This window comes from Branchiostoma belcheri, unplaced genomic scaffold (genome assembly GCF_001625305.1).
Source record: "Branchiostoma belcheri isolate BF01 breed outbred unplaced genomic scaffold, Haploidv18h27 scaffold824, whole genome shotgun sequence".
Classification (NCBI taxonomy): domain Eukaryota; kingdom Metazoa; phylum Chordata; class Leptocardii; order Amphioxiformes; family Branchiostomatidae; genus Branchiostoma; species Branchiostoma belcheri.
The window spans coordinates 1-11,004 of record NW_017804492.1 but is presented as its reverse complement, the minus strand read 5'-3'; the positions used below and the strand labels follow the sequence as shown (position 1 = coordinate 11,004).

General features: G+C 40.0%; 1 protein-coding gene across 1 annotated transcript; it reads right to left on the bottom strand.

Moving 5' to 3' along the window:
• Positions 1-4,016: 4,016 nt before the first annotated feature.
• On the bottom strand, positions 4,017-10,317 carry LOC109486736 (zona pellucida sperm-binding protein 3 receptor-like). Its single transcript, XM_019790623.1, has 8 exons — positions 10,192-10,317; positions 9,494-9,784; positions 8,538-8,756; positions 7,958-8,173; positions 6,571-6,741; positions 5,702-5,866; positions 5,100-5,273; positions 4,017-4,387 (listed from the first exon to the last, which is right to left on the bottom strand). Exons 1-8 carry the CDS (start codon positions 10,199-10,201, stop codon positions 4,359-4,361), a joined length of 1,275 nt encoding a protein of 424 aa, XP_019646182.1. The 5' UTR covers positions 10,202-10,317; the 3' UTR covers positions 4,017-4,358.
• Positions 10,318-11,004: the final 687 nt, after the last annotated feature.

Here is an 11,004-nt window from a genome sequence, read left to right as displayed (position 1 = left end):
GGTGGGCTCCACATTATAGACTATAAGCAGGAGTCTATCTACTGTGATGAACAAGTAGAGGAGGCAGTCAATGATATGAAGCAATTACAGTTTAGATCTGATCCGTTCCAAAGTGTTGATGACAGGTCTGAAAGCGAAAAGGTCCTGAGTGTAGTCCATCACAATACTGAAGGACTTGTAAGTCACTTTAAAAGTCTTAAATCGACCTGTCTGCCCAAAGCCGATGTCATATGCCTGACGGAGACATGGCTATCTGGAGACGTGCCGTCTTCTCAGGTGCAACTAGAAAACTTCACTGTGTTTCGCAAAGACAGGACACCTGTTTGTGAGGAAGGCTCTACCACAGCAAGTTCCTCTCATGGAGGAGTGGCAGTATATGTACGTGATGGATACAGATGTACTGAAATACCTACTCCTAATGACATTACACTAGAATGTGTGGTTATGAAAGTGTCTGCTGAGGGAATGGAAATACTTGTGGTATGTATTTACAGGGCACCCAATGTAAAAAAGATGTATTCATATTCAATTTGGAGAAATTGATGCGGCACTTGGCCACGGTGAAACGAAATACCACAATCTTTCTTGGGGATTTTAACGAGAACTTGATATCTGGTGAAGACAACAAAAAGATAAAGACGTTCTTTGTGACGAATGATTTCGAACAGTTGGTGGAGGATCCGACGACCATGAAAGGAACCCTAATTGACCACGTTTACATTTCACCATTGCCATCAAATGTGAGCTGTGGGGTCATACAGACATTTTACAGTTACCATGATGCCGTGTATTGCACACTTTATCAGTGATGCAGCAATAAGCTGTGATAGTGAAAAGGTGATGATGGAATGACCTGATTGTTCAAGTGCGAGACAAATAGGATGTGTTAGGGGGAGTGAAGTCGCACCTGCTCCGCCCTTGCCAACCACTAACCTCAATGGTTCTTAAGGGGGATCCTTATGAAATAGGAACCCCCTTACCGACCACTAAGGTAACTCAGGTTGGTAAGAAGATTCCCGACAATACGGAAGAAAGAAATTAAAGAGCTCCCCATGTGATCAGGAACGAGGATAGAAAACCACAAGCTTGTCCGGTGATTAGGACAAGGGTGGAAAACCACAAGCTTGTCCAGTGATTGGGACATGGGTGGAAAACCACAAGCTGTCCCGGTGATTGGGGACGAGGGTGGAAAACCACAAGCTTGTCCAGTGATTGGGACGAGGGTGGAAAAAGTAACCCCTGGTGAATGGGGTAAAGACCCCGGTGAATGGGGTAGATATCAAGAATGAAAAAAATCAGTAAAAAAAAAAATTAAGGTGAAACATTGTTAATCTCTTTTATGATTAAATATCTATCTAAAAAATTAAAAAAAGTGAAATCAATCACTGTTAATCTCTTTTCATGATTGTATCTCACTCCATAGGATAGGTTTTTTATCTAACCTTTTTTTCTTTTTTTTCTAGACTATTCCTTTGAAGAACCCAATGGAGTGGGCAAATATCCCCGATGTTTTTCCTCATTACTTAATATATACATAGCCTCTATTTTGTAATGCTAATTTGTTACAATTTCCCTCTTATTATTTATTGTCATATTTTAACTTTAAAAAGGACTTAAGATGTAATCCCATGTTTAGAGGTGTTCATTACTGCATGATTACCGTATGTCACTACTTAATCCTTTTCTTTTTTAGGTCAATCAGTTAGAAGATCACGCTCTGAAAATACAGCAGGTGAGCTTGTGTTAAAAATGAATTAGAATATTGTTGGTTAAAGCTTGCCAATGAGTACAAATACATAGTAGACCAAAGGTGGTGTCACATGCAAGTTGCTCTTCTAAGAGCTGAGTGTGGACAAAACTTAGATTGTGTTTTTTACCAGTTAAGGACTAATCAATCTATAATAGATTATTTCTCTTATCAGCTTTTAAATGCACTTACTGCTGTTCCTATCCTCCAGGTCGGATGTTTCTTAGAACAGAAAGCAGAAGTTGGTGAGCCGAGAAACTGACTGGGGAGGAACCGGACTGACCTGGACCAAGCCATTCCACAGAAGGATACAGAGATTGCAACCATTTCTAGAAACACTTGTACAATTTTAAATTTTTCCAGTAAATATTAGATAGGTATGTTACATTCAGACAAGCGAATGTGGAAAAACCGAAGGCATGGCTGAAGTCGGTGCCGCAACGTGCTAGTGGTTTTTTCAAGAGTCTTTCAACTTCAATAGGGAAGGATCAATAAATAATGTATTTTCGGCTATTGAAATGTGCAGCCATCTTGGGGTTAGTAGTTAGCCAGGGGGCAGTTACAGTATCCTAAGTGTTGTGTTTTCCTTGGAAACCCAGACCTCGGGGGTTGGGCCTCGGCCTGACGGGAACTCATCTCACTTTTAGCTAGATAAGGTGGTTGCACTTTCCCAAATTTGACATGATCACATCAGTATACACATATATATATATATTTAGCGTATCTTTAGTTAACTCAGCATTTAAGACCTTGTGCTCGTAGGGTCGAGGCAAGGAGTTCTGGTCAGTTGAGTTCGTGACCCTCTGGGTCGGCGGAATTAATGTCGCTTGTTGGAGAATATGGTGTTGAGTCAGAGTTCTGTGGGAGTTTGTTCTCCCGTACGTTGAAGTTATAGTTATTCATAAGTTATGGCGGTCAGGCTTGGTGTGTGTGTTTGTGTGTTCTCTTCCCCAACTCCTGCACAGGTCCACGTGGGACATCGAAGTTTGGCGATGGAGAGGTAACTTACCGCCGCGCCATCCGATCCCGGAAGAACGGCTCGTCCGAGTCATCTCCCTAATGGGGACCCCTGAAGCGACGCCATCTTCGCCGGACACCCTTCGACCAAGGACCGGTGAGGGCTACCGCAACTGAGGGGCGACTGCGGGCGAACGTTCGTGCCCCTTGCAGCAACACGGAGGAGGGGAGGAACACAGCTTGGAACCGCCTGGTAAGCAGCCTTGACGCGAGCTGAGGGACGAGGCTGAGGGACGAGAGACGAGTTCTAGAGATGAGACGAGAGCTGCGACGATCAAGTGACACCGGAGAGCGTCGACGTGAAGCGACGTTTCCACGGACCTGAACTCTGACGAACTCTGAAAGTTGTAAAAGTCTAGCAAACTGCGAACTCTATTGCTATGTGAACTCTGTAGTCTGTACAGATGTCCGGTTTATACAGATGTCCAGTTGTAAGGACCCATCATTATTATTATACAGTTTTTTTCTCTCATTTATATATTGTAGTAATTAGTATCGTAGATAGAAAAAAGTTTAAAAATCCGTTCGTTCGTTACTTCTTCGTAGGCAACATCCCTAAAAGAACCCGGGGTTCCAACACAACATCAGGCCCCGCTCACATGTTTAGGTTTGTAGTACTATACATAAGCCATGTATAGTTTCAATTTTTTTTTCAATTAGAACTTAAAATGTAAAATAACTCTTATCATAATTATCATTTACATACCTGCAATAAGATAGTGAGACAAATGTTAAGTGCCATGTCTAAGTAAAAAGCTGTACATATTCAACAGTGCTTGTATTTGTTGTATTTTGTATTTGTTGTGTTTGCTTGTATTTCTAAAGTTAACAAGATTGTAAGACAAGTGGAATATTTAAAAATTGTTTAATTAAAGCTGTCAAGATTGAAACATTCAATGTGTACATGACTTATACATGCATCTTTCCTCTTAATTGCAAACATGATGAAAGTGTGTGCTGAGTGATCATTTTAAACTAAATCCTTGGCCTTACAGCAACAGAAAAACAAGTTCAAATCCCCCAGTTAATGTTACTCTATAGTGTACTCTAAAAGTAAGCAACATAAGCAAAATATTCTCCCATCCTTCTTCCCCAATAAAGTTATAAATGGTAGGCGAGACCATCCTGAGGTAAACATATTGCATTTGCTTGCAAATGTTACCTTTCTAGTTCCAGACTAATTCCCATATCTATCTCAGCAACCTTACATCTGGATGGGCTAATATTCTAAGATATGGGTAAAAGTTTCTGCAGAATTCTGGCTCTAGTTCCCAGAATTCTGCAGAATATGGTTAATTTCCAAGGGGTCACCGATGGCTACTACATATTTCTTACATCATTTTTACCTATATCTTAGAATATTAGCCCATCTAGACGTAAGGTTGCTGAGATATGGGAATTAGTCCGGAATTAAACTGGAATTCCGGAATTAAACTGGACACTGTTTGTTACATTTTGACGAGAGAAAATGCTGTTATTGTTGCTTGACAATTTGCGATTATCTAGACCAGCAGATTGAAGTTGTTGATCATTTAACCATCTCACGCTTCATTTAGACATTCTTGGCGTGAACCACGTCCGGACTCGACTCGTCTTAATTCTCCGTTTCGTTTTTGTCGCATTCTGTGGGAACAACAAATTCAACAGTTCAATACTTGTTACAGTTACACAGGCAATGCTCTTTATGTAAAAATATATAAAACTCTAGTGGGTAAATTTCTTTTCTTTACAGTCACTTGATTTGCATTAATCAAAAAAGACTGATGAAGCCATATTATGTTAGAATTATGTTTGTTAAATTTGAATCATGATAAACTAATTGAGCTTCAAAAAGCAACCTCAAACAAATACAACATTGAGCAACTTAAAAAAAAACACAAAATTGAGCAACTTCAAAAAATACAATATTGAGCAACTTCAATATATGCAAAATTGAGCAGCTTCAAACAAACACAAAATTGAGCAACTTCAAAAAATACAATATTGAGCAACTTCAATATATGCAAAATTGAGCAGCTTCAAACAAACACAACATTAGGCAATTTCAAAAAAATGAGCAACTTCACAAAAATACAACATTGAGCAACTTAAAAAAAACACAACATTGAGCAACTTTGAAAAAATATTGAGCAACTTTTAAAAAATGCAATATTGAGCAACTTGCACAACTTCAAAGAATACTACATTGAGCAACTTCATACAACTTAAAAAAATGAGCTACTTCACAAAAACATTGAGCAACTTAAAAAACATAACATTGAGCAACTCAAAAAAATATTGAGCAACTTTGAAAAAAAACCCCACAGCATTGAGCAACTTTCGTGAGCATCTTTACCTGGCAGGTCATTGCCGTGTGACCACTGGCCGTTAGTGCCACAGGTTGAGGTTGTCGGTCCGTGCAGGTCATACCCAGGCGGGCACACAAACCGCACCATGCTCCCTGTAATCAGCTGGGAACCAAGGACGCGAAGACGGCCTTCTGCTTTTGGAAGCTGGGGACAGTCTGCCTCTGTAGTACGCATTATAGGATAAAATGAATGAATAAATGAATGAATGAATGAATTACTTGAATTAACTTTATTGCTCGAAACGTTTAATGAGTAGCATCTATGTCTTTCAAAGATAATACTCTTGCCCTTGACTCTTCAGCAAGGGCAATCCATATGAAATTAAATAGATGATTGTATAGTAGTGAAAAGACACCGGGGCAATGATTTAAAAAGAAACTGCATGACGATGTAGGCAAGTGACCTAAACTAAGTGCAAAACGTTCAACTCAAGGAAACAAATTTAAACAAACAAACAAACAAACAAACAACACAAGCAAACAAACACATGTAGGTTCTGTAACAGTCATGACTGAATATTGTTTCTGTAGTCTTTAAGCTTTCCATATAAACAATGGAAATTCCTTCAACTATTTCATGAATTACTCACTTTTACAGACGGGGTGTTCTCCGCTCCACACGCCATTTGACTGACAGGTCCTTACCCCGTCCCCTGCCACCATGAGGTAACCCTTGTTACAGTTGTACTCCACGGCGTGGCCCGATCCTAGTCGAGCTCCGTTCTTCAGTTGTTTCGGCTTTCCACAATCGTGCACTTCATGGAAAAGGCAAAAAATGCATCCACAATATGTTAAGGTCCACTATGTAACCCAGAAATTATATTTTGCTGTGATATCTTTTCATAGTAACTCTAAAGACTGGTATATTTGGGAAGTATTTAACTACTCGGTAGCTCGATTAGGTCTACCGCGGGACAGGATGTTATTGTCAAGATCAGGAGCGACTTTTTTGTGGTTGTGCACAGTTCACTTGCACCAGACAAACAAAATAATGAATCAGATGCAGATATGCTGATATATATACGCATTTCTCATGAAGGTTTAAGCTTTGCGCCCCCCCCCCCCTTAAATGACATGATGCCTCTTAAGGTGGCAAAACACAATTTTCGCCCTATGGGGATTCCTATAGTTAATTACCCTGAGGTGACTCACTTCGACGCGGTAAACATTACAGTAGGGTGCACTAGAGAATCACGGCCAACTAATATGTTCACTCATGGCTACCTCTCACATAAGTCGCTCTAGCCAGAATGCAAGACGTTTGTCTGCATTACTTTCTATACCCGCGTTAAAGACCCCGGGGGTCGCTCATTATTACTGTGTTCTGCGGCCTTAAACAGTATCAATGACATGGTTTTTTTAAAGTGAGATGTCATAGAACAACTCTGTAACTTCTGTAACTAAGAATGAGATAAGGTTAAATACTCTCAACGCCTTCTTGCTAAAGGCAGTTTCTCACCTATACACCTCGGGAGCGCTCCTCCCCAGTGGCCGGTCATGTCACACCGAAGCACGGGGTTTCCCAGTACGCGGTACCCGTCGTTACACACCACACGTCCTACTGTACTGTCTGATGAGGACACCTCAAACATGCCGTGTTCAACCTCAGGAAGCCTGCTACAGGAACGATCTGTAGAAGGACGGGAACATTGAAAAGATTTACTGCACCAAATGTTGAACGATTACGAAAGATGTTATACGAAAACGTACGTTACATACATACTACCAGGTGCATAAATGTGAAAATTATGTGAATTTGCTGCAAAATTATGAGAAAATGTGACAAAATGTGACGTAATATGACATTTTTGGAGGTTAAACAGCATCACATTTTATCACATAAGTTGACAGGTAATCACATAAAATAACATTTCTGAAGCGCGACACCTTTGTGAAAAAATAAAAAATGTTATTTTTTTGCGTCACATTTTTTCCCATTTGCAGTGAATGGTCGAGAAAAATCACATTTTCAAATGTGAAAAGATGTTATCTAAATGTGACGTTGGCTCTCCACCCATTATGTAAAATTATGACTGTCTGTATATTCTTTCTCCGCCGATGTCTATGTGATTTTTATGTGAATCGTACTCTGAGTGAAAAGGTATAGCATAAGATATACAGCATTCTAGTAAATCGTTCTCAAAAACGGATGATATGTGAAGATTATGAAAAAGAAATCAACTGAATACCCGGTAATGTTCCTGAAAGAGTTAGTTTCATATGACACGCGTTAAAACCGTCTGTTCCACAGCCTTTTTTTGCAAATGTGAATAGTTACCTCAATGAAAAATGGAGGTATTGTTTTTGGCGCGTCTGTGTGTTTTATACCTTGTGACACGTGTAAGTTACTTAAAGGTTAACACCACTATGCATATACGTTGGTGAAGGTTAACCATCCAGGATAAAGAAAAAGTGATAAATTTAAGCCGTTGAATCTTTTCTAACTGGATAAATTGAAATTTTAATACCAGGAACGGTAAACGTTTCAGGTACCATCCGGTACCTTTCATCAGAACACAAATGTAGAAATAAAAATTAAAATAAAAATTTCCTCTACATTTGTACTGATGAAAGGTACCGGATGGTACCTGAAACATTTACGTATTAAAATTTCAATTTATCCAGTTAGAAAAGATTCAACGACTTTATCACCTTTTCTTTTTCACTATGCATATATTATGTTTATGTTGCGTCATTTGCATAATTAATGAGGACATGTCATTTACAAAGACTCATATATTTCATGGAGGTATGAGATCTACGAATTCTTGTTGGGACTGTGCTGGGGCAATATAAAAGTTAATGAGGCCAGAACGTCTACCAAAAAGTAAGTGATAACATCTTACCTGTCCCTGAAAACACCTGTACCTCACACAGAGACAGGTAGTCCTCCCGGCCGATCAGCTGGACAGACACCCACCTCCCTGAGATGGGCTCCTCACACCGAACGTCGATAGTCTCTCCTTCCGATGGAGTTTCCGAGTAAATGTCACCACATGGTGTATTTTCACGGAAGTCCCCATGTGGACCGACTCGTACCATGAAGTTTCGCAGTCGTTCTCCTGTAAGAGGTGTATTTCTATCTTTTTAGAACTAGTGTGCTAACTTTTTTTAGAAGCTCTTTTTGGTCTTGAATAATTTAGTCGGAGGATAGCGTTTACTTTGAAACTTTTGAACTTGTAAGAGAACAAAAATTCTCCACTGTAAGTTTCCACCCTTCACTACTGATGAAGAAATTATACATCAAAGTAAATGTGTTTTAGCTTAGGAAATGTGATTTTTATGTAATACCGTATATAAAAGTATTATTATGTACGGTTAATCTTTGATATCTCTAAAGTAAATCTTACAATTTTACGCATTGTGTAATAAAGATAACAACTTATAATAATTGTAGTTCTAACCGACTGCTGCCTATCTACTCACCACAGCAGTCTCCGCGGTTAATGACTGTCACGTGACTGATGACGTAAGTGTCTCCAAGATTAACCTTCCACCACGGCTCGTACTCCAGGTCCGTGTGTGTGCATTGCTGTCGAGGGTACAGAATGGTTCCTGTGTTTCCGTCCACAGCTCGTTCCGCAGGATATTCCGATCTCAGCAAACTGCTCTGTGTGGCCTTTTTGCTGAGGGCAACATTTACCTCTGCAGGAAAAACAGCATTTGTTACATGTGATATGATATGGATCTGTTTATTACAGGTATTGTTACCTGTAAAATGGAGGTATTGTTTTTGGCCTGTCTGTGTGTGTGTGTGTATGTATGTTGTGTGTGTGTGTGTGTGTGTGTGTGCGTGTGTGTGTGTTTCCGCACATTTGTAGTCAGCATAATTTCATAACGCCTTTATCGATTGTGATGATATTTGGTATGCTGGTAAATCTTAGGAGGACGAAGGTCAGGGTCAAATATGGGCCTCCTGGTGGAAGACCTTGGTACTGCAGCATAACTTCCAGTTTTTTAATCTTTTGTCATGAACATGCTATGGTCTTGATTTTTTGGTGTGACAGAAATAAGTGGTCTGTCAGAAATAAGTGGTGTAAGTTTGGTCCCCCTAGCATCTTGTTCTGGAACTGCAGAATAGTTTCTGTTAAAAACTTTTAAAGCCAATAAGTCCAGATAGAAACAACATATTTTCGTCATTTTTGGCATGTACGAGTACCTACATACCAAAAATGAGGTTCCTATCTGGACTTATCGGCTTTAAAAGACTTCACCAGAAAGTCTCCTGCAATTTCACTGCAAAGTGAAGTTATGATGACCACAAAGTTGCGGAAACACACACACACACACACACACACACACACACACACACACACACATATATAGACAAACAGACAGACACAAAACAATACATCCATTTTCATGGAGGTAACTATACTCACCGCATTGATATGTGACCTCCAAATACTTCACCGTCCCTTGACAGGGATCTCCAAACAGGCTGTTTGACGCCTGGACAGAACAGGTGCTGTGTCCGTCGCATTTGGACTTCACAGTCGACAGGCTTCTGGAGCTTTCACAGTCCGTGGTATACACAGGTCCCGGGCAGAGCCCGTGCTGTTTGCGGCCGTACAGGGCGGCCGTTATGTGGATCGTACCCGAGGAGCAATCCAGGGACACAGGGACCCCGCTGTGTTCACATGCTCGAACTGTCCTTGGCCCTCCTCCACCAGCTGTGACATACAAAATTGTTGTATAATTTTCAGATAACGCAACTGAGTACAATACTTGAACTAGAATTCGGAGGTCTCATACCTCCATGAAATATGTAGAATTTTAAAACTTTTTATTACTTCGGAGGACCAGATTTGACCTTTGTCATCCTCTGATCTACCAACATATCAAATATCATCACAATCCATAAAGGCGTTCTGATTGAGTTCTGCTGATTACAAATGTGCAAAAAAAAAGACACAGACACACACATATGTCATATCGTTTCAAAGTTTGAATTTCAATATGAAAACTAACATGAAATGCAATAAGACATAAGGATGAAGCAATTGAATGGATCTGACAAATAAAACGATTATGAATTACATTTTGGATGTACAGGCAAATAGACAAATTTTCACGTTACCTTGGCACATCTTGCCATCAGCAAGTAGACTATACCCAGGGTGACAGGCACATTGGAAGGACCCGAGTGTGTTGATGCAGAGTTGAGAACAATCTGCCGCACCACTCTCACATTCGTCAATATCTAAAAAGAGATAAAACAAACACGTATGTCCAAAGTTATTCACAAATGTGACAGACTTAACAATGTGTAGTATTGACTATATACTTTACAATGTTGTGTTGTTTGAGTAAAGTAGAGTAGAGTAGAGTAGAGTAGAGTAGAGTAGAGTGGAGTGGAGTAGAGTAGAGTAGAGTAGAGTAGAGCAGAGCAAAGCAGAGTTGAGTAGAGTAGAGTAGAGTAGAGTGGAGTGGAGTAGAGTAGAGTAGAGTAGAGAAGAGCAGAGCAAAGCAGAGTTGAGTAGAGTAGAGTAGAGTACAGTAGAGTAGAGCAGAGCAGAGCAGAGCAGAGCTGAGTAGAGTAGAGTAGAGTAGAGTAGAGTAGAGTAGAGTAGAATAGAGTAGAGTAGAGTAGAGTAGAGTAGAGTAGAGTTGAGTAGAGTAGAGTAGAGTAGAGTAGAGTAGAGTAGAGTAGAGTAGAGCAGAGCTGAGTAGAGTAGAGTAGAGCAGAGCAGAGCAGAGTAGAGTAGAGTAGAGTAGAGTAGAGTAGAGTAGAGCAGAGCAGAGTTGAGTAGAGTAGAGTAGAGTAGAGTAGAGTAGAGCAGAGCAGAGTTGAGTCTTCGGTCAGGTAGGAAGACCTTTATATTGTGTTTATATTGTATTTTTTTATATTGTATTACTATATTGTATTTTTCGTATTCATGAAATGCCGTAT

Coding starts and splice junctions, on each gene's coding strand:
- LOC109486736 (XM_019790623.1), bottom strand. Junction 8,757..9,493: donor GGAGGTCACATATCAATGCG/GTGAGTATAGTT, acceptor TTTTTCCTGCAG/AGGTAAATGTTGCCCTCAGC. Junction 4,388..5,099: donor ACACGGCAATGACCTGCCAG/GTAAAGATGCTC, acceptor TTGTTCCCACAG/AATGCGACAAAAACGAAACG.